Source organism: Erinaceus europaeus, chromosome 1 (genome assembly GCF_950295315.1).
Source record: "Erinaceus europaeus chromosome 1, mEriEur2.1, whole genome shotgun sequence".
Taxonomy (NCBI): domain Eukaryota; kingdom Metazoa; phylum Chordata; class Mammalia; order Eulipotyphla; family Erinaceidae; genus Erinaceus; species Erinaceus europaeus.
Window position 1 is genome coordinate 185,657,378 of NC_080162.1, and position 25,133 is coordinate 185,682,510.

General features: G+C 37.7%; 1 protein-coding gene across 3 annotated transcripts in view; it reads right to left on the reverse strand.

The window, feature by feature from the left end:
* PREX2 (phosphatidylinositol-3,4,5-trisphosphate dependent Rac exchange factor 2) overlaps window positions 1-25,133 on the reverse strand; it is a 300,270-nt gene that overhangs the window by 52,653 nt on the left and 222,484 nt on the right. For all 3 annotated transcript variants that reach the window (XM_060200550.1, XM_007527146.3, XM_060200558.1), the window contains exon 35: window positions 19,626-19,740. In XM_060200550.1, coding sequence (XP_060056533.1) covers window positions 19,626-19,740 — 115 coding nt within the window. The remainder of the gene's footprint in view (window positions 1-19,625; window positions 19,741-25,133) is intronic.

The window sequence follows — 25,133 nt, forward strand, 5'->3', positions numbered from 1 at the left end:
CTATGAGGGGAAAATGATATATTTGCTTAAGGAAGTCAGTAGAAAATAATTCACCAATTTAAAATGTAGAAACACCTGTATCACATGAAATTTCATTCAGAAACAAGATCAAGTTTTCTCAGCAGAATTCAAGTAGCAAAAGCAGTGAGTAACATAACCGTACATTTCCTCCTCAGAATATTCTAGGATGAAAAAGACCAACTACATTATTAGAGTTAGGCATTACTGATCCAGACTTATACAAGTAATTAGCATTTTCTAATCTGTGATTATAGAAAGCAACAAAACATAAAATATATTATGTAATGATGAAGTCTAGACTATGAAATATCACCGTTACTCGTTAAATTTACTGTAGCTAGACTTCAAAGGTTTTTTAATTCAATCAATTATTTGTTAAAATAAGAATTTTAACCAAGATTGCAATTAATTTTAGACATCTTGCATCTATTGAAGGTTGCTGAGTTGATATTTGCCAACCCTTAGGCTTATAAGAACTTATAATCACAGAACTTCAGTATTGTTCTGAATATGGCAAACTGTGGACAAGAAATAAATTTCTAAGGCACTTCCCTTAATTACAAAAGTCTTGTAACATCCCTTAGCCAAAATTTATGAGAAAGTTAATGGCAAAATTGGACCAATTCCAAAGCTGAGGATAGTTTATTATGCTTCTGAGGGTAGTAAGAATGAAGTCATGGTTCTCTGTCTCAATATAGCAAATCTTGTTAAGACCATGTTGAAAGTGCTGTTACTAATTTATATGGCTTAATCAGTAGGTTTCTTTCATACTGGTATATATCAGGGCTGATTGTCAGAATTTTGTAAAACAACCCAGCCGTAGAAATTGGATATATTGTGGTAACAAGTTTTCATTTATTCCCAGTAGGAATAGATATCAATGAAAAAAGGTGCTAGTTTATTAAGTTACAGGAAGTAGTGGTATAAATATATCCATGTTAAATAACTAAACTGAGACTTGTACATTTTTCTACAAAGTAGCAAAGACAAGTGTCTAAAATGCAATGCAGCAAAAGTGATAGGTAAGTTAAAATATGCAAAATATGACTGGACTCCATAGGAAGGTGTACATGGGTAAAAGAGTTGAATTTGTCAGATGGATGGGGATTGGGTCAAGTCAAAATGGAAAAGCAGCATTTCAAGAAAAGGAACTCCATGAACAATGGAACACTTACAGGGATGGATGGAGCCAATTCAGCTGTTAAACAACCAGGCTGAATCCAAATTGTGAAGAATTCAAGTGCTGTAAATAGTGTGTTATGTAGTGGAGAAGCACTGTACAAAGTATCTTACAGTAAAATAAAAAAATAAATGGAAACAAATATCTGATGGATATAACAAGCTCATAGTAAACGAAATAGGGAATTAACATTTGCCATGAGAGAATGAAAAATGGGTTTGATGAACTATAAGATTGGTTTATGTATAGCTTGTTGTTTTTTGTTAACTGATTAAAAAGTTAGGATAATATTTTCTCAAACAGGTAAGGAAGAAGGGTCCCAAAATTCAGCGTAAAGCAAATGTTGTAGAGATGGTCAGGTCCTTACATAAAGAGAGATAGTGGCACAGAGTGCTGCAAAAAATTTAAACCTATTGATTTTATCCTAACAGATTCACAGAGGTTAAATCAACAGCAACAACCACCACAAAGGACACTCTTCTCATCTGGCACTTTTTCACCTTTTCCTGAATCTGTTGGAGGATATCCAACTTCCAAAAGAAATAACTAAGGCAAAAGAACCACTGGCATTTTAGAAATCAGTAGGAGCAACCTTAGGAGGCCAGATTCTTGCTAGATTCTTGTTTCTTCTCCAGATCATTGTGTATGAAATCATCTCTACAGTTATAATGTTTTATAGAAATGTCTTTTTCTTTATTGTTGTAGTAGTTATTGTTGTTAATGATATCGTCATTGTTGGATAGGACAGAGAGAAATGGAGAGAGGAGGGGAAGGCACAGAGGAGAAGAGAAAGACAGACACCTGCAGACCTGCTTCACCGCCTGTGAAGTGACTCCCTTGCAGGTGGGGAGCCGGGGGCTCGAACCGGGATCCTTATGCCAGTCCTTGTGCTTTGTGCCACGTGTGCTTAACCCACTGTGCTACCGCCCGGCTCCCTATAGAAATGTCTTACTTGACATTACTTACTTACTGAGTTTGGAGTATGGCACCAAAGTAAGAAAGCAGAAGTATACTAGAGTTTGCAGTGAGTACCTCCCTAATACTTCCTCTCCACTTTTCCAAGCTTTGGGTCCATGATTGCTCAACAATTTGTTTGGCTTTGTATGTTAACTCTCTTTTCAGTCACCAGGTTCCAGGTGTCATCAGGATGCCGGCCAGACTTCCCTGGATTGAAGACACCACCAATGTGTCCTGGAGCTCAGCTTCTCCAGAGACCCATCCTACTAGGGAAAGAGAGAGGCAGACTGGGAGTATGGACCGACCAGTCAACGCCCATGTTCAGCGAGGAAGCAATTACAGAAGCCAGACCTTCTACCTTCTGCAACCCTCAATGACCCTGGGTCCATGCTCCCAGAGGGATAGAGAATGGGAAAGCTATCGGGGGAGGGGGTGGGATATGGAGATTGGGCGGTGGGAATTGTGTGGAGTTGTACCCCTCCTACCCTATGGTTTTGTTAATTAATCCTTTCTTAAATTAAAAAAAAAAAAAAAAAAAGAAATGTCTTACTTGGCCAGAATCATATATACTTCTCTTGCTATCATTCCCCAGTCCCAGATATGCTTAAAATGTATCAGATAATTATGGGATTTTAGCAGCTACTCTACATTTCAAATGGGAACTGTAACAGTGATTTGGTCAACTTTGAGTACTAGTCATTGACATTATGAGATAGCTCACTATTGTACTGCTCTAGCAGTAGACTACACATGTGACTGAGTGTCCTATGAAACTGTTTGCTAAATTTAGCTAACAAAGCAGGCAGGAAAATGTTAATTTGTACCTCTAGCCTACCCACATTTCTTTTCCATAAGCATTAGTTTTGATATCATTGGGGTGTGTTTTATTTTAAGTAACAAGAAGAAAAATCTTGAATAGTGAGATAAGCATGGATTTGCTTGCGCAGATTTGTCTTTTGACCTCTTAAAATGCTAGTCCAGGGAGTCTGGGGTAGCGCAGCGGGCTAAACACAGGTGGCACAAAGCATAAGGATCCCAGTTCGAGCCCCTGGCTCCTCACCTGCCTGGGAGTCACTTCACAAGCAGTGAAAAAAAGTCTACAGGTGTCATTCTCTCCCTCTCTGTCTTCCACTCCTCTCTCCATTTCTCTCTGTCCTATCCAACAATGACGACAACAAAAATAATTACAACAATAAAATAACAAGGGCAACAAAAGGGAATAAATAAATATTTTTTAAAAATACAAAAAAAAATCTAGTCCATAGGGGGAAGCAATTTTAGGGGAAGATGACCAGAAGGCTCTGCACTCTAATTCTATTAAGACGCCATCACCCAGAGAGAGAAGAGGAAAAAAGGAAGGATATTCAGAAGTATCTGTAGGTGTAGGTGTGACTTAGAAAAGAAGGGAAGGTAGGACCAAAAAAAAATGGGCAAATATATATATATAAATATAGATATAGAAATAATAGTCAACTCATATCTGTGACCTTGGGAGAACTACTACAGTTCCCACTGGATGGAAAGGAGACACAACTCTGGTGGTAGGAATCGTGTGGAATTATATCCTTGCTATCCCATAATTTTAAAATCAGTAATAAGAAAAGTAGAGCAACTAATATTATAGTCATTATAGCACTGGATATTCTCAATTACATTTCCATTTTTTTTCAATTTTTTATTTATAAAAAGGAAACATTGACTAAACCATAGGATAAGAGGGGTACAACTCCACACAATTCCCACCACCAGAACTCCATCCCCTCCCCTGATAGATTTCCTATTCTGTATCCCTCTGGAAGTATGGACCCAAGATCATTGTGGGATGCAGAAGGTGGAAGGTTTGGCTTCTGTAATTGCTTCCCCGCTGAACATGGGCATTGGCAGGTCAATCCATACTCCCAGCCTGTCTCTCTCTTTCCCTAGTGGGGCAGGGTTCTGGGGAAGCAGAGCTCCAGGACAACATCTCCATTTTTATTTGAGTTTGGGGGAAAATTAATTTCTGGAAACTGAAAAAGTCAGCAAGCATATATGACTATAGAAATCAACATTTATATACATTTAAACAAAAAGGCATTTTCCACCTGAGACTTCTCTCTCTTTTGTACCCTACAGATAGAACTTGGTGTCCAAGATAGTAGAGATTTACCCATCCTACTCCCTACTGCTGCTATGACCATATTTCATATTTCTCTTTTTAGACAACTTTTAAATGTTAACTTAGTTAACTTAACCTCTTAGTGTCTGATTTCCAAGAACTCCTTTATTACAAATTTTACTCTCCCTTTTACGTCTCAACTAGACTGATAGTCCTTTTCTGAACCTGCAACATGTGTATGTGTATATATGTATGTATGTGCAAAGTCATCATACATAACTGAACATTTCTACTTTTTGACCGGTAACTTTTAGGAACTGAATCCAGTATCTATAAGGGCAAACATTCCCTTATATTACCACTGTCTGCTCAGTAACTAGAAAACCACCTAACCCAACATAGTTTCTCAGCATATATTTGTTATATGAATCAAAAAACTAGATAGTTTCAGGTTAAACAAAAATAAGTTTTAGTCATTTTCATTGGCAAAGAGAAAATCTGTGTGCTACCAAATCCTTTCTTCAATGAAGTATACATTTGACTAAGTTCATACTAGTGAAAAAATGAATTCATCTTGACTAACTCCATGTATATTCAAGATAGTGTCCAAAAATTTCTTTCCGATGCTAATCAAAGACTCCCCCCCCCAATATTCTAACTTGCTAATGCTACTCAGCTACTCTCCCCACCAAAAACTTGAAGCACTTTTTTGACTGTTTCCAGTGACTTGCAATGATCACATACAGTGAACATCTCCCAGGCAATGTTTTCTGATCTTTTCTTATATATAGGACTGCCATTGATCCACTCCTTCAAAATTCTCTGTCCACTAAGTCTTTTGACAATGCCTTTGCCCTTATTGGTTTTCACGTACTTCTTTAAATTTGCCATCTGCCTCCCCCAGGGGCTCCTGCCTACCCCTTTGACATCTGTTCTCTACCTTGCTTCAGTATTCTTACTCTAAAACTCTCATCAGTTATTCCTGTCAGCCACCCAAATCTGTTCATTTCTAAGTTCCAGATGTCTGTATTCACCAATCATTTCAACAAATAACACACAGTGCTAAAGAGTTAAGATAAAAAAAAAATGACAATAAGATACTTGTAAAAATAAAAGTGTATTTGAAAAAGAAGACAATAACCAGGTATTTACCACACAATGTGATGAGGATTCGAAAGGATCTGAAAGGGTTTAACAGAATGACAGAGAAGCACATTACAGAGCACGTGAGTCCATGCTTGATATCCAGCAAAAAAAAGCAATAATTTTAAGAGAAAAGTAACTGCTCACTATAATCATGCTACTGAAGTGAAAAAACCACTTAATTCCTTTGGGAGAATGTAAAGAATTAGAAATGGCAGTTGCAGGATTACTCAGCAGATATAATCAGTAGCTGACTGAATTTTAAAAAGAGTAAAAAAATAGAGGGGAAAAAAAGGATAAAGAAGGAAAAGAGGAAGAGGACATAGAAGAGTGACAAGAGGAAGAGGAGTGGAGAAGGAAGAAAGGGTAACAGACTGACAGAGCCAGAGAAACTGATTTATTCTTCAATTTGTGCAAGGTACTTTATTGTATCAGACAGGAGCAAAGAAACACATGAGTCTGGGAGTCGGGTGGTAGTGTAGCAATTACAAAAGCCAGACCTTCCACCTTCTGCACACTCCCAGAGGGTTAAAGAATAGGAAAGCTATCACGGGAGGGGATGGGATACAGAGTTCTGGTGGTGGGAACTGTGTGGAGTTGTACCCCTCGTATCCTATGGTTTTGTCAGTGTTTCCTTTTTATAAATAAATAATAAGAAATTAAAAAAATTAAAAATGTAAAGGCTGCCTAAAGTAGTAAAGCCCAAGTGATAATCCTGGTTGCCAAAAACAAACAAAAAAAGATGCAAATCTTACTCTGGCTTTCTGTACATATGGTTGTATTATTAGTGCTTTTATTCTATTACTTCAATAATATTTCAGAGCATTTATGTAGTATAGATGTGAAGAGTACAAAGTTTATTATGAATACAGTCATGAACAGAAACATTTTTTTTCGCAAAGAATTTGCATAATAGCACATAGGAACGTAATTACCTTGCTGGTAAATACTCTCTTTGAAGAATTTAACTCCAACAGTTTTCTTTTATGGGTAAACAAAATTCCTAATGCTGGGTTTGATAGTTGCTTTTCCACTATACACAAGTACTGCGAACTCCATAACAGCCATGCACTGTGGAGTCCACCAGAACAAATCATATTGAAAGGACAGTTTGTCAACTACGAACCAAGGTGCATAAAAATAGAAAACAAACCAAGCAATCATCTTATTTAGAAGTTTTCATCTCCACATTTAATTTTTTAAATATTTATTTATTAATTTTCTCTTTTGTTGCCCTTGTTTTTTATTGTTGTAATATTATTGCTGCTGTTGTTGTCATCGTTGTTGGATAGGAAAGAGAGAAATGGAGAGAGGAGGGGAAGACAGAGAGGGGGAGAGAAAGACAGACACCTGCAGACCTGCTTCACTGCTTGTGAAGCAATTCCCCTGCAGGTGGGGAGCCGGGGGCTCGAACCGGGATCCTTACACATTTTAAAAATTTTTTATATTTATTTATTTATTTTCCCTTTTGTTGCCTTTTTATTGTTGTAGTTATTGTTGTTGATGTCATTGTTGTTGGACAGGGTAGAAAGAAATGGAGAGAGGAGGAGAAGACAGAGGGGAAGAGAGAGACACCTGCAGACCTGCTTCACCACCTGTGAAGCGACTCCCCTGCAGGTGGGGAACCAGGGGCTCGAACCAGGGTCCTTACGCTGGCCCTTGTGCTTTGTGCCAGGTGCGCTTAACCCGCTTTGCTACCGCCCGACTCCCTCCACAGTCATTTTTAACTTTTAGTAAGAAATTTTAAAAATTGTAGTTTACCATTATTAACCAGAGAAATAGTATTAGTAGCATCTATACATAATTAAAATTGACAAAAGATTTGATTGGATTTTGTTTTGTGTGAGACTCTTTTTCTTTTACACTGAGGATCATTAAAACAAGTATAGGAAAATTTCTAAGTCTTTCATAATGATGCAAACTAGTGCAACCTTAACAGCTAAAATATATTGATGAAACTATGAACTAGGTATTCTTGTATGTACAGTGACACATTCACTTAGAAAAACAGTTCAGTATAATCAAGTGCTGGGTTCCAAGGTCTGTGGCATGAATCCTAGGTCAAGTGAATTACCTCAAACTCTCATCAGCAGTGAGAGAGCAGCCTGTAGGCAGTGGATACCTGTAAATATTCTGCAGTGAGGTTGCACAAACTGCAGCCCCCAGACCTGTCTCCTTATCTTTTTATTGATCATATGTGCATATATCAAAATACATATGTCAAGTATTCACATCTTAAGGGAATACACATTGGAATAGTCTTACCTCCTAGTATGTAACCTGCTCTATGTCAGACTTGCTGTCTCTAATTATAATGATTACATCAAATACTTATTATTCTGCAGTAACCTAAGGATGTAGGCATAGTTCAGGGGTATCAGAAGAGGCTCTTTTGCCTACAGGGCCTTTTGACCCACTATCTGTGTTTACCCTAATGTTGGCCAAATATCCCTGAAGGCTGTAAATAGGAATAGCAAGATAAGACAGAATTTCTGGCATGACTAGTTAGGCAATATATAGTTATAATACATAGCTCCTAATAATTAGAGAAATAGATCAGCAGAAAAACAGTATTGTAAACACATATCCATATGGGACAGGCATTATTAATCACAGGGTTCTCAGCAATCAAATATATCAGTTAGTGTCCAACAACACTCTATACCTTCACAAAGAAATAAGAATGTTTTTGAAAGCATGATGATAAGCAAAAGCAGACCTAAATGTCTACTTACCAGCGTCTGGATAAATTAAACTATGGCATACTTGCATAATTATTTGCATTCTATTCAGCAATAAAAATTAATGAACCACAGCTACAACTAATAAGAAGGATCCATCACATAAACATAATTTTGAAACTATAGAGCACAAAAGATTATAAATACATGCAATTTTTTTGTTCATAAAGATTTTAAATAGCTAGGCAAGCAGAAACTGCGTAGGGATACCTGCTTTGTAGGAAAACTAAGTGAAAACAAAAAACTCAAGACAATGGGATTTTCTCTTTGGGGGCAGGGAGGACAAATATTGATTGGGATGTCACTCTGTGTCATTCTGTCAGTGCTCTTTGAATCTGGGTTGCTCACAGATACTTAATGTAAGTCCTTTGAACTGTACATGTTGAGGTTATTTTTCCAGTCTACTTTTGTGCATTATAATTTACAATAAACATATTTAAAATAAGAAGGAGAAAGTTTCTCAGGATATCTCAGTACTGATGCATAGAACTTGTATACATGACGTCCCAGGTTCAATCCCCAGCACTACAAATGTTGGAGCTGAACAGTACACTAGACTGTATCTTCTTGTTCTCCTTCCCTCGTTCTTGTTCTTTCATAAAAATAAATAGAATAAGTTTTTAAAAAGTGTTTAGTTGTACATTTCCCTGTAAACTTCACCATCATCCCAACCTAGATTAATTATTATACAAGAAGTGACTCATTTTATACATTAAAAACACAGAACTTTGGTGCTGACTGCACTGTGGAACTATTCCCTATGATTTTATAATGGTGTAAACTTGGACTAGGTTTGGTGTATTGCAGCAAAACAAAGGATTCTGGAGTACAAGGAAATGCAATGAAGAGGCAGGGCTTTGGGGTCTGGATGCACAGTGGTGAAAAAGGACAAACAAAACAAAACGAATACTTTTTTTTTCCTGGTTCACTGTAAATGCAATGAGTATCATATTAGATCTACTGAAAATGTTTCTCTTTAAGACTATAAATGGAAGGGCCAAGCAGTGATGAACCTGATAGACCACACTCTTTAATATGTGTAAGGAACCAGGTTGAAGGCTGCAGTCCCCACCACCTAGCCCTGGAAGCCTCAGGAATGATGAGCAAGTACTGTGGGTCCCTCTCTGCCTTACTATTCTCTCACTTCCCTCTCAATTTCTCTCTGTCTCTACTTAAAAAAAAAATCAGTATTAATGGATTCATTATGGAGGCACCAAGCCCCAGCGATAACCCTGGTGCAATTTAAGAATTATAAAGAAATCTTAGGAAAAAAAAAGATTTTACGAAGATGCTCAAGTATTTATCCCTTCTTTTTCACTATGTTTTCTAAATGGGTTTAACTTTTACATCTGAACTCCAAATATCTCAACTAATGAAGTTCAAAGTTTATATAAACTGAAGCCTATATAAGAGGTCTTGGGGGGTGGGCGGTATTGCAGTGGGTTAAGCGCACATGACGCAAAGCGCCAAGTGCTGGCTTAAGGATCCCGGTTCGAGCCCCCAGCGCCCCACCTCCGTGGGGGGGGGGGCGGGGGCAGTCGCTTCGAAAATGGTGAAGCAGGTCTGCAAGTGACTATCTTTCTCTCCTCCTCTCTCGATTTCTCTCTGTCCTATCTAACAACAATAGCTATGACAACAGTAACAATAACAACTACATCAAGTGCAATAACAACTACAAGTGCAACAACAAAGCCAACAAAATGGAAAAATGGCCTCCTGGAGCAGTGGATTCACAGTGCTGGCACCAAGCCCCAGCAATAACACTGGAGGCAAAAAAAAAAAAAAAAAAGAGGGTTTCAGCTTAATAGTGTGTACACAACTGTGTGGACAACAATGACTGGCACAGAACTATATACTTTCAATTACGCATATTCAAGATGTCTTAGTAGTAGAAAAGACTTCAATTAAGATACCTTATTCAGGGAATCAGGCGGTATAGCGCTGCGGGTTAAGCGCAGGTGGCGCAAAGCTTAAGGATCCCAGTTCTAGCTCCTGGCTCCCCACCTGCAGGGGAGTCGCTTCACGGGTGGTGAAGCAGGGCTGTGTTTATCTTTCTCTCCCCCTCTCTGTCTTCCCCTCCTCTCTCCATTTCTCTCTGTCCTATTCAACAACAAGGACATCAATAACAACAATAAAACAACAAGGGCAACAAAAGGGAAAATAAATAAATTCTTCTTCTAGCGTTTGCCCTTCTTCTGTAGCCAGTCAACAGCGTCAGGTTGAGCCTGATGTAAAGTTTCAAGACCTCCTTTGAATCTGGAGAGGTGGCAGTCGTTGACTATGTGGGTCATAGTCTGTCTGTAGCCGCAGGGGCTGCCCCTGCGGCTAATAAATAAATATATAAAAAAGATAAATTATTCAGTTCAACTTTATAAATATATCTGATTTTTAATTATGATGTATCATTATTAGCATACAACTATGATTCTAGATTGTTATGTTTAATGTAACCTGCACACAGTTATATTTTATTTTGGAACTTGGAGCAAAAAACAGCAGAAAATGCATTGTAGCAGCATTTAAAATGTACGCAGATGAGTTCCTTTTCTCTGACAATGTGTGATACTCTTATCAGGTGCACTCACAATGAGGGCAAACATGGTAGTTAATTTGATTCATATACTCTGGAAGTACTCCCTTTGGTCTTAAAGTATTAATACAAGTCGCACTGTTTCACATCTCCTTGCCTTTTTTCTTCCACTATATTTTTGTCGCTGAAAGAACTTGACTAAGATGCCTTGAATATATATATATATATATATATATATATATATATATATATATATATATTTTCCCTTTTGTTGCCCTTGTTGTTTTTCATTGTTGTTGTTATTTCCATCACCGTTATTGGATAGGACAGAGAGAAATCAAGAGAGGAGGGGAAGGCAGAGGGGCAGAGAAGATAGACACCTGGAGACCTGCTTTCACTGCCTGTGAACCCTGCAGGTGGGGAGCCCGGGACGGGGGGGGGGGGGGCATGTGTTGAACCAGGATCCTGATGTCAGTCCCTGCACTTTCCGCCATGTGCACTTAACCCACTGTGCCATCACCCGGCTCTCCCTTGGATATATATTTCTAAGACTGACTGTCCTTGGGATATGCTAAAAAATAAAGCCAGCACGGTTAAAAATTACTTCAAAAAACACAGAAATATTTTCCTTCATTTCATGTGACTCCCTAACTTATTATTCAGAGTATAATTACTTATCTTTGACACCTACACCTTTCATTTACTCCAAAGGAAATTCTGGGCACAATATATTTTGATCTTCTCTTTGCTTTGATGAAAACACTAGCTTTTCTTAGCTTACTTACAGAAGTAATTCTCAAAGGTTTCCTTTTGATGATAATTTCATCTGCTTCTACTTCTTAACTACACTATCTACTTATCTTTGACAAATACTATCACATTGTAGAACTTACATAGAAAAGGTAAAAACTCATTTGCTGTTCTTACTTAAAAATGCAAGATTCATTTAGCAAACAAAGTAAATATTAGCTATTACAACTTCTCATATATTTACATATGTATGTGTGTGTGTGTGTGTGTGTCTGAATTCAGGCAGAATACATACAGTCCAGATAAATGAAATGATATTATATGCAGAATGTATATGCAGCTATACACATTCTCAGAAAGCAATGGTGGCAATGTTTCACATGTTACATAGTTTTCACATAAAGAAGAGATGCACTGCTCCCAGAAGTGTCACTGGAATTTCCGCTTCATCTCATCGGGTCTCGTGAAATTTATGTGCCTATGTTGATGGATTTTTCTTGAGAAAGGTATCCTGCAGAGTCAGTATCTGTACCCTTCAAATGGCTCAGAATTTCTGTATAGAAAATGAAGTCTATAGCTATACCACCCTGAACATGCCTGATCTTGTCTGATCTTGGAAGCTAAGCAGTGTCGGGCTGTTAATAGTTGGATGGGAGAAAATGAAGTAAACTGAGTGTTGGGATAAATTCAATGAAATGATAACACCACAAAAATAAGATACATATGTTGCAATTTATCTGATTCCAAACTAAATTAATACTTCCTGTGGCATTTAACAGCATATCAAGTACAGTAGCAAACGGGACTGTTTGCTCTCAAATTGAGCAAGTCTCACAATTCAAAATAAAAGACATGAACTCAAAGAGCTTGTAAAATGTTAGAGAATGATTAATTCTAGAGGCTAGGCACACACGTTATCATGCACAGGGACCCAGGTTCAAGCATCAGCCTCTCACCTGCAGCAAGAGAAGGTGCAAGAGTGTTGAAGCACTGCTGCAACTCTTTCTCTTTTTATTTCTTCCTTCCCTGCTTTCTTTCTGTCTTCCTTCCTTCCTTCCTTCCTTCCTTCCTTCCTTCCTTCCTTCCTTCCTTCCTTTCTTTTTCTTCAAGTGTATCTCTTTTACTCTACCTCTTTACCCACCTACTCTCTCAATTTCTTCCTGTCTCTACTAAAAAGAAAAAAGGGAAAAAAAAAAAAAGAGAGAGAGAGAGAGACTGCCAGGAGCAGTGAATTCATCTTGCAGGCACAGAGCCTCAGCAATAACCTTGGTGGGAATGAAAATGACTAAGCATTTTAAAAAGAATGATTAATTCCAGCTTAAGATACCACTGAAGGCTTTATGAAGGAAGATAAACTTGGGGTGACCTTAACCCCACTTTTTTAAATAATGGAAATAGAGCCAAAATGTGCTCTGGATGTTACTGGGGTTGAAAGAGGACAGACAGTAGAGGCAAGGGGGACCTGCATGGATTCCATTTGCACTTACGTTTCATGACTCGATGGACAGTAGAGGCAAGGGGGACCTGCATGGATTCCATTTGCACTTACGTTTCATGACTCGATGGACAGTAGAGGCAAGGGGGACCTGCATGGATTCCATTTGCACTTACGTTTCATGACTCGATGGACAGTAGAGGCAAGGGGGACCTGCATGGATTCCATTTGCACTTACGTTTCATGACTCGATGGACAGTAGAGGCAAGGGGGACCTGCATGGATTCCATCTGCACTTACGTTTCATGACTCGATGGACAGTAGAGGCAAGGGGGACCTGCATGGATTCCATTTGCACTTATGTTTCATGACTCGATGGACAGTAGAGGCAAGGGGGACCTGCATGGATTCCATTTGAACTTATGTTTCATGACTCGATGGACAGTAGAGGCAAGGGGGACCTGCATGGATTCCATTTGCACTTACGTTTCATGACTCTCTGACTCTTCAATTTCAAACTCTTAGCACCTTATAATTTCTCGCTTAGAATTTTTAAACACATTGTTGCCTGAGGGAGAAAACACCCCCTTTCATCTATTCCCTCTATCCTTACTAACTCAACTGCTCCTTTAGGTCTCTATACAAAGAATGCTTCTTCAAATAACTCATTCCTAATGCCCACAACCATCTTACCAGGCTACTCCAATTAAGACTGATTCCCTTTCCCACCTTTGTATAAATGATGAGTAAAATATTGAATATGCAAGTGTTTTCTGGCAGGCAGTGACCTTTTGCTGATGTTGCCATTCTGACATCCCTATATGATATTGGATAAGCACACATAGCACTAAGTGCAAGGAACTAGTGAGGATGCTTCACAAGCAACAAACAAGTCTGCAGGTGTCTATCTTTCTCTCCCTCTCTCTCTCCCTCTCTGCTCTCAATTTCTGTCCTGTCAAATAAAAAATGGAACAGGGAGTTGGCCGGTAGCACAGCGGGTTAAGTGCACGTGGTGCAAAGCGCAAGGCCTGGCATAAGGATCCTGGTTCAAGCCCCTGGCTCCCCACCTGCAGGGGAGTCACTTCACAGGTGGTGAAGCAGGTCTGCGGGTCCCCATCTGCAGAGGAGTCACTTCAGTGGCGGTGAAGCAGGTCTACAGGTGTCTAAATTTCTCTCTCCCTCTCTGTCTTCCCCTCCTCTCTCCATTTCTCTCTGTCCTATCCAACAGCAACGACATCAATAATAACTACAATAATAAAACAACAAGGACAACAAAAGAGAATAAAGATAAAAAAATTAAAAATGGAATTAAAAAAAGAAAAAAGGAAAAAAAATGGTTGCCAGTAATGGTGAATTCATAGTGCTGGCACAAAGCCCCAGGGCTAATTCTGGAGGAAAAAAAAACATAAAGAAAGAATAAAAGGGACCAAATTGGGGGGGGGATTAGAAAGAGACACAGATAGATGGAGCGACACCTGTCATGCTTGGCTATCCCATGTGGTACAGGAAACTGAACACAGATTCTTATGGATGTTAAGGTCTGTGTTCCAGTTAGTTAGATACTTTATATAAATTATATATTTGTAAGACAGAAGCAAATAAAACCTTTAAAGAGTATAAACACAGGAAATGAATGGTGGCACACCCATCTAAATGCAAATGTTACAATGAGTAAGGGCCCAAGTTCAAGCCCCTGGTTCACATCTGTAGGGGGAAATCTTTGTAAACAGTGAAGCAGTGTTGTAGGTCTGTCTCTGTCTATGTCCCTCTTCCCTCTCAATTTCTTTGCCTCTATCTAATAAACAAGTAGTTAATTAAAAAGTAAAGATTATAAACACATTCAAATTCCTTGTATATTTTGTTTTCTCCTGCCACTGAAAAAATAATTCAGAGAAGACAAAAATTATAATAATGAAGTCCTCAGTTCTTAAGAAGTCTCATTCACTTTATAGGTAATCTTAGAGAAATAGAAATATGCAGCATGTAGAATAAAAATGGAATTAAGTTGAAAGACAGAATGGAGAACAGATATAATATTTCTATACAGGAGATAATAAAGCATTTGGAATGTTTCCCATAATAAAAAAAAAAGATGTCACACTGATTCATAATTCTAAAAGTTGGATATTTATAAAGAAAAGCAATTGAGGGTAAAGGCATTCTATGCTTTCTAATTAATGTTCTCTCTTGTATGCTCTTGTTCAGATTTCATTTAACATATACTCTTGTTGATTTAAGGCACTTTTCACAGCTCTTCAGTAACAGAACAAGAAAAACTTTCCACCTCAAACTTGGATAACTGGTCGCAGACTCAAGTAAGAAAACGAGAACGTGTTTTATGGATTGAAGACAGAATTCAGGGATGGCAATAGTTCATAGTGCTTGAGACAGGTACACAGGCTGAATCTTGCCATCATTCTACATTGTCTTTTGCTGTTGGATAGTTTACACGAAACACCAGTAAGCCCTTGCTGTCCTTCATATTTATCTTAAGCAGGAGAAGGAGTTCACTGGAACTTTCCCCCCAAAGATAGAGAGAAATGACATTTCATGGTGGCGCTCTCAGGGCAATAGCCAAAACACATCGGTATGTCCAGACATTAATCAGTTGAAAAAAAAATGTTGTTCAAATATAAATCTCTGATACTGGTATCTGTGCAGCATTTCTTATAAAGAAAAAAACAAAATCTCAGCCTCCTTATATTTATATAAAATGTGTTTTGAATTAAAAGACCTTCTCTAAAGAAAATGTGTCCTACTTTATGCACAAAAGAACATTTGAAGATAATATTTGCTTTGAAGATCCTGTCTTCTTTTTGTAAAGATACTGAATTTATATGTAGAAACCTAAAGCCGAAACACCTAAATATTCACTGTGAGTTTGTCATTCCATAAAAATAAGAAATGGTCTGAGTAATTGGAATCCTATATGTTCTCTTTTATTTTATTTTTACTGATGGCTTTTCATTGAAATAATGACTTAAAAATAACAATTTAGACCCCCTCAACTTAAAAGAACTAGTACAAAAATGACTGTTCACATTTACATTTTATCTCATTGGTCACTGGGCAGTGGTGCTTTTTGCTAATAAACAGGATGCAGTGAAATGAAAGGATTTGGATAATAGTAAATTACACTTATGTAGGGCAAGAAAAAAATAAAGCTAATGGGGATAATGGATCATAATCAAAGCAAATAAAAGGTAAGCCTGGGGTAGCAGAGAAAGAATAAAATAGGGGCCAGGTGGTAGTGCACTGGGTTGAGCACACATATTACAATGCGCAAAGACCAGGGTTCAAGCCCCTGGTCCCCACGTGTAGGGCGAAAGCACTGCGAGTGGTGAAGCAGTGTTGCAGGTGCCTCTCTGCTCTCTCCCTCTTTATCATTCTCTTCCCTCTCAACTTCTGGCTGTCTCTATGTAATAAATAAAAAGTAAATAAATAAATATAATTTAAAAAAGAAAAAAAGAATAAAATAGTGACAGTGAGGAATAAAGGAAATGTCCTCCTGAATTTCTTGGTTCTATTTTGAGCTAAATATTTTACAAGTTGCTATTTTTTTTGTTGTTGTTGATAAAGGATATACAGATATATAGATATATGTTTAATTTCTTTTAAAAATAATTTTTACTAGGAATATTTTAAGTCTGTGGTTATCTTAATGGTGCCTCCCAGTCTGTTGCCTCCCAAAATATATACTAGCACACCTCACCCATCACCAAGGCATCCCCGCACATCCTTCGTGACCTTCCCCTTTCCCTTAGTGACCCCAGACTTGCAGGCATAGGACACAGGTTCATAAATGTTAAACTGTTTTGCTCTCTTTGTCTCTTAAATCTCATAGATGAGTGAGCCTGTATGGTATTCATTCATGTTCTTCTAATTTGTCTCACTTAGCAAGATCCCCTCCAGTTCCACCCATGTTGTAGCAAAAGGCAATACATTCTATCATTTCTAAAAGCTAGGATGTATTCCATCTTATAAATGTAAAAATAGGAATTTACTTTAGTTTTAACATTCATTAAGTTTTGTCACCAGGGTTAGTACTGGGGCTCTGTGTCTCCATAATTCATTTCTACATTCTCAATGTATTTTTTTTTCCAGAAGATGGGTGAGAGATAGGGAGAGACAAACAAGCAAGGAAAAAAAGAAATATCAGAGCACCACTTGTGAAGCTTCCTTGTTGACTGGTTCTCCTAGATGGTGGTCAGGGATTGACCCAGTGTCCTTACATATGGTAAAGGATATGTACACTATGAACCATCTCTTGGTCAATCCCTATTTCCTAATAGTTGAAAAAAAAAAAAAAACAAAGAACATGATTTAGCTTGGCAAGAAGGTATATGCCATAAATATTGTCAAATATATTTAGAATCATTTATACTTGGAATGTTTTTTAATATTTATTTTTGCTTGTTTGATAGAGACAGAGAGAAAGTACTACCTAATATTTAAGTCCTCCCTAAATGAATAATTGGTGATAGAGAATCAAAGAAATTCAGGGCACTTATGCACTTATACAACTACAGCATAGTAGCAGAGGCTCTCTCACTGTCTAATGTTGACTTCATTCACTAAGATGGCTTAACTAGCACGATAGTAAAACTGTGGAATTTACAGAAAAACTAGTCATTGGTTTAAATCTGGATCTTACCAATTATTATTTGGCTAATTTTATATGAGTTTGCTTTAAAATGTGGATTATGGTAGCTAGCAGATGACACAGAGGCTTGAAAGCATGAAATACTAGTTTAATCTCTGTCATTACATATGCCAAAGTGATGACCTAGTTCATGTTTGTTCTCTCTCTCTCTCTCTCCCCCCCCCTTTGTGTTTCTCCCTCATTGTCAACAACTGTCCTATAAACCATTAGTTCCCCAATAAAGTTATCTGAAAAAATATGAATTATGAAATGAAACTCATTGGCTTATTAGACAATTATTTTAATTCACCAAAGCACTGTGATTGACAATTTTTAAACTTTGGTATGTGGTCTGGTTATCATGACCTATGTATATACATATAATTTTATTGGATATGACAGAGAGAAATTCAGTGGAGAGAGGGAGTTAGAAAGGGAGAGAAAGATAATACAATTTGATTTCTTTTTTTTATTTTATTTATTTCCTTTTGTTGCCCTTGTTGTTTTATTGTTGTAGTTATTATTGATGTCATTGTTGTTGGATAGGACAGAGAGAAATGGAGAGAGGAGGGGAAGACAGAGAGGGGGAGAGAAAGACAGACACCTGCAGACCTGCTTCACCGCCTGTGAAGGGACCTGCCTGCAGGTGGGGAGCCGGGGGCTCGAACCGGGATCCAGATGCCGGTCCTTGAGCTTAGCGCCACCTGCGCTTAACCCGCTGTGCTACAGCCCGACTCCCAACATAATTTGATTTCTTAAGAACTGCTTACGAAATCAAAATTTACCCCCTCCCTTTGAAATAAGCAAATACATAGCATACCTTTGAGAAAAAGTGATCTAGACCAGGTAATATAATTGGGAGTATCTAGGAGATATTTTACTCATGATCATGAGTATCTCTTTAGATTTTCAGAGGAAAATAAATTAATAATCATAGAAAAGTTAGTAAGGGCTCTTAGCTGAGAGCATCAGATCCTAAGTCTCATCTGCTATATTCTTACCTTTAGGTTCCTTATTATTAATCATTTTTTTCTGCTTTATATCTTAATGCTTTTTCAGCCACCAAGTTACAGATGCTACCATGATGCCAACTTGACTTCCCTGGGCAGAAGACCTTGCAATGTACCCTGGAACTCAACTTCTCCAGAGCCCTGCTCCACTAGGGAAAGACAGAAACAGGCTGGGAGTATGGATTGATCTGCCAAGGCCCATGTCTAGTGGAGAAGCAATTACAGAAGCTAGACCTTCCACCTTCTGCACTCCACAGTGATCCTAGGTCCATGCTCCCAGAGGGATAAAGAATAGGAAAGCTTCCTATGGAGGGGAGGGGATGTGGAACTCTGGTGGTGGGAATTGTGTGAAATTTTACCCCTCTAATCCTACAGTCTTGTCAATTATTATTAAATCAATTTAAAAAATGGTGGAATGAAGTGAACAAACAAACAAAAAAGCCCAGGAGAAAGACTAGGAAGGAGGGAGGGAGAATAGTTTTCCAATATCAAGTCCACATTATGTCATATTTTCCAAGTAGAACATGTCTTATTCTCCACGTGAGGTTGCCAGCTGTTTAATGCTACATACAAGAAACTATTTTTCTCTCAATACACTAAAGCTCCTTAGAGACACCACTATCAAATATGTCAGAGCTTTATTTTTTCCCTAGAGATGGTCTAATAAATGTTTAATCTCTTTATCTTTGGAAGTCAAAACATTAAAATTAAATTCATTTTAATTACTTCTATTTGAAACAAGTACACTGACTATCTGAAATATTAAAAATGAAATAAAGTGACTCTGCATAAAAATTATCATCAAATGGGGGCAAGATGGTGGCGCACCTGGTTGAGCACACACACTACAGTATACAAAGACCTAGGTTCAAGCCCCTGGTCCCCATCTGCCAGGGGAAGCTTTGTGAGTGGTGAAGCAGGGCTGCAGGCGTCTCTCTTTTCTTTCCCTCTCTACCATTCCTCCCCTTCTCAATTTCTCTCTGCCTCTATCCAATAACAAATAAATAAAAGTAGTTTAAAAAATTATCATCAAATGTAATGTATAACATAAAAAATATTCATGTCCTCCTATCAAAGTTTAGAAAGCAAAACTTACCTAACAATATGGGATGATTACATACCTGAGTTTCTGGTGGTACTGTTTGACCTTTTCCAGTGAGGCAGCATTTATTTGGGCTTGAAATTCTTCTACTGAAACCTTATCTCGATAGTAATATCCTTCCATGCTTTCTAGTGCTATGTAAACAAGCAAATATAACTGTTATGTAACTTTACCATTCAGTTTCCGTGTTTGGTGTAAATTTAACAATGGGTGGTAACTGAGTTAAGCAGGAGCACTCAATATGACTACATATGCATGCAAACATCTTTAACCAGTCTAAAATGAAATAATGTTTATGATCTCAAAATAAATATCATATATTTGGTCATTATATTTAAGTAGGCAATGGTAAAGGCCTAAGAGGTGGCATACCCAGTTGAGTGCAAACATTACCATGCTTAAGGATCTAGGTTCAAGACTCTAGCCCCTACTTACAGGGGAAAAGTTTCATGAGTAGTGAAAAGGTTGCAGGTGTCTCTCTCTTTCTCTCTCCCTCCCTCTCCCTTCCCACTCTCAATTTCTCCATATGCTACAGAAATGAAAAAAAAAAGAATTAAAAAGTAGGCAGAGGTAGGTCTAATTTAAATTGTCTTCTATTTTTAAAGCATTTTGCTCATGATTTTGTGATGGTAAATTCAAATTTTAAGTAAATTATTTAAATGTAAAGCCATAAATATGCACATATTCACAAATTATATATGTAAATTCATATACACAAATATATATATATATATATATATATACATAAATAAAGTATTTTCCAGAAAAGTAAGACAATGAAATTGTGGATTTGTATGTCTATCAACTTTCTTGCAGTTTCAATTATTTTATGAGTCACTAAATAATATATATGTAATGAAATCTTAGAGTATTAACTCAAATGATCAGTTAATTTTGTGAAAACTAAAAGAGCACATAGATTTCCTTTTATTTTTAATGTCTTTGTTTTAATTTTATATTCCATCCTTACTAACACATTTAGTTAGCTGAGTGTTTCTTTTTTCTTTAAAATTTTATATGGTGATTTCCTTGGACAGACAACCCCACCAATGTGCCTTGGAGCTCTCCTTCCCCAGAGCCCTTCCCCATTATGGAAAGAGAGAGACAGGCTGAGAGTATGGATCAACCTGTCAATGCTCATGTTCAGCGGAGAAGCAATTACAGAAGCCAGACCTTCTACCTTCTTTATCCCACAATGACCCTGGGTCCATACTCCCAGAGGGTTAAAGAATAGGAAAGCTATCAGGGGAGGGGTTGGTATACGGAGGTCTGGCAGTGGGAATTGTGTGAAGCTGTACCCCTCTTATCCTATGGTTTTGTCAATGTTTTCTTTTTATAAATAAAAAATTTTTTAAAAATTACATGGTGTTATTTTTATCATTTTGGAGTGGAAATGAACCACATAACAGAGTTTAGAAATATACGAATTTCTTCTATGAAGAAATGGCCAAAAAAAAAAAAAAAAAAGGAATGGCAATGCATGTGGTTTGAAAATGTTATTTTACTAAAATACATTGCCATCTATTAACTTCTTTAATTTTCAGCAAACCATTGAAAAATCTATCATAAAAAAGATTATGCATTTAAACTAAATTCTCAACTAAGTAATACGTTTTCATCAAATTGGCAGAAGTATATCACAATAGGGGAGTGAAAACAGAAAAATCACCACAAATTTTAGTTTGCTATCTTTTCTAAGCTAATAAACAATTTTAGAGCACTATGAAAACAGCCAATTTATACAATATTGCTCAATTAGAACTTTTAAAACAGCTTTAATTCTTTAAAACTGGGGAAACCATATGCAGAAAATTAGAAAGCTTATTATGTTTGCTTCCATACAGGGAAACAAAGTGGTGGCTTTTTTCAAAAATTGTTTACTTATTCCATGTGACTTCCATGCTAATTATGATATCTGCAACTTTTCCAGCAAGCGCCTGATCCCGAGTACACACAAGAAATAAAAGGGAGTCGGGCGATAGCACAGTGGGTTAAGTGCACATGGTGCAAAGTGCAAGGACCAGCATAAGGATCTGGGTTCAAGCCCCGGCTCCCCACCTGCAGGGGAGTCACTTCACAGGCAGTGAAGCAGGTCTGCCGGTGTCTTTCTCTCCCCCTCTCTGTCTCCCCACCTCTCTCCATTTCTCTGTCCTATCCAACAATAATGACATCAATAGGAACAATAATAAATACAACAATAAAACAATGGCAACAAAAGGGAATAAATAAATAAATATTTAAAAAGAGAAATAAAAGGAAGTCTTCTTCATAAAGCAAACGTCACACACACCCCACTTTAACTTTCGTTAATAGAATACTATTTGTGAAAGGCAAATACTCTAAGAGTTTTCAGCTCATCAATAGTCATATCTCTATGTGAATTACCCTTATTAGCTGCAAAGCTAACAAAGAAAGGCCTTATCTTGAAGTGAAAAACACAATCTCCACTCCTTTAGTGGCTTTATGACCTTGGACATGTTAATTACTGAGTTCTTTAGATTCCTCATTTGTAAAATAGGAAGAATACTTAGCAACTACAGTTATCTGTTAATGGGGAAAAATTAAACAATAGTATTGTGAGCTCAAGATTACCCTTATTTATTGAAAGTGGTTTATGAACTATATAACACATCAAATGCCTTAGAGGCATTATCTAATTCATTGCCACAAGATAAACACTCTGCTTAGCCAAACAGGAATTTGTCTAACTAAGAAAAGTGTTGTTCTTAGGTGTCAGGCAAGGGCACTTCAATTTGTGACTTCAAATCACCGAGACTGAAAGAATACTAACAAGGGATAGCAGGAAAAACTGGTGGTGAAAGAACAAGAAAATGCTGTGGTCTAATTTTGACAAAAGTCTTGATGGCCCAGTTTTGACTGGAATATCCTGTCCTGCTCTAAAAGTGCTTTATAGCACAAAAACAACTATACAAAATATATAAACAAATGAGGTTTTAATCAACTATGCTTACTTTCCTATAAATTGACATTCCCATTACATTTACATTTCTTGACAATATTTCCAAATAAACAATAGAAAAAATACATTACTATACAACCATTTTAATGGGAAAAAAGTCTAGCAAGTTTGCTAAGAGTTTCATGCCAAATTTTATAGTCTGTGTTGGCACTGTGGGGAAATGAACAAAACAAGATAGTTTCCCTATTGAGAACATAAAATCCATATTGAAAACAAGGAAGAGGAGGACAATACTCCAATTTCACATGTTTACCTTGGTTATTTACTGCTATTTAAAAAGAAACTGTTTCGTTAACTTTTTTTTCCCTAAATTTTCCTCCCCTGAAAGAGAGGCCCCCTTAGAGGCCCAGCACCCTGAGGACTCACAGTCCTTAATACAAAGTCATGGATCTAGGGTGCAAGACAAGCACCATGACTGATGCTCTCAGTCTTCCACTCAGAGAGATGCTGGATCTATAGTTTTGGTTTGATGACTGCTGCAAGATTTTCCTCAGCTTTCAGCTCTAGCACATCTTTAGTGTTTGTGAGAGAAAACTGCAGCACTCATGATCACAACAACCTTCGAGGGGTTGCCTGCAAATGCAAAAGCAAAAAGGCTCAGCCATTTTGTCCTAACCCATGCTCTCAAAATCTAGAAATGAGGAAAACTGACATAAATTCATGTGGTGTCAGGGAACTAAAATGCTTATTAGATCATCAAGTTTATGTGTGAGGCCCCAGAAACCAAAATCCCCACCATCATCTTAGGTCAGAGGTAGCAGTGCTCTGGTCCTCTGAGATTCCAGTCATCATCATCTCACATAACAAAATATTTTTGAAAGAAAATGAATTGATTTATTAAAGCAATGATTTAACTGAATAATTGCAGCAAAGAAAGCTTTTAAAATATACGTCTACTAGAGACCCACAATCTAGAGATTCTGACTTAATGGGTTTGGTGAAGGACCAAGCACAGGTACTTGCTTCCCCAAGTCATAAATATGTATCCAGTCATGAGAGCAACAAAAAGACAGCATGAAAATAAACCAGCAGGTCAGAAGAGAAAACACTAAGCAAACTTGGACTGGAGTTGGTGTATTACACCAACATAAAGACTCTGGGGTAGGTGGGGGTGGGGGGCAGGGCTCAGGTCCTGGAACATGATGGCAGAGGACCTAGTGGGGGTTGTATTGTTATGTACAAAACTGGGAAATGTTATGCATGTACAGACTACTGTATTTACTGTGGACTATAAAACATTAATCCCCAATAAAGAAAAAAAATAGAAAGGAAGGAAGCAAAGCAAAGCAAAACAAAACAAAGCAAAAAACCAGCAGGGTGAAAGGAGAGGCCCTGAGTATCTGTTTTCCATTAACATAATGATCGTTGGATTCCTAGTAATTGTGATTTTTAAATAAAACTACATAAAACAAGAGCAATTTTACAGTGGGTTCATTGATATACAGAACATTTGAGTTCTTATGGCATTTTCTAGTCACAAAAACAGACTTATTTTTTTTTTTACTTATCTTTATTTACTTATTGGCTAGAAACAGCCAAAAGGGAAAGGGGTGAGAAAGACAGAGAGAGACATCTGCAACACTGTTACACCCCTGGCGAAGCCCTCCCCCGCTGCAGGTAGGGATCAGGGGCTCAAATCCAGGCCCATGAGTCTTGTAACATGTGTGCTCAACCAGGTGCACCGCCACTTGACCCCTCAAAACAGACTTCTAAATAAGAATCCGAGACACTTTTATTACTAAGTTATGTTTTCATTCATTCACTCACAAATTTATCTTCCACCTGTCTATTCTGTTGCAGGTGTAGCATGGCAAGAGTCTACCCTAGCAGCTCTGGGCACAATGTGGGAATCCATCCAGGACAAAACATCCTTCCATTGCAGTGTGTACTCACACCCCAGCTCACTCAGACTGGAATCACTGACATACAGCAATTAACTAATGTGTATATCTTTGAGTTGTGAAAAGAAACTGAATTATCTAGAGAGAGAAACAATGTAGACAAGGGGAGAACATGCAAATTCTTCAGACTGTGGCCTTGGTCAAGAAATTTTTCCCCTCATCAAGGACTATGAAAGAAAAATGTTGTTCAAGGACCTGCTATACTCTTGTATTTCCATTTTCACCCAGTTTATATTTACTTGCTATATGTTATCAGGGATTAAAAATCCCAACAGAATTAACAAACCAACTAGCAGGAAGTCATTTCACTGTGATCTTATGCATTTGTTTATTGGACAGAGACAGAAAAATTGAGGATAGGAAGAGAAGATAGTGAAGGAAACAGAGAGACACCTAGAGCTCTGCTTCACCGCTCACAAAGCTTTCCCCCTGTAGGTGAGGACCAGGGGCATGAAAGTGGGATCTTGCACACTGTAATGTGTGCGCTTAACCAGGTGTGCCACTGCCTGGCCCCCATTGTCTGACTGTTTCTGTGTTTCTCCCATGGAAAATCTCGATCACTAGTTTTAGCTGCATTACTTTTGTCTTCCTGAAGCAATATGTTTTCTAAAAGATTACATGATTTCCTTCAGCCCTGAATTTTCCA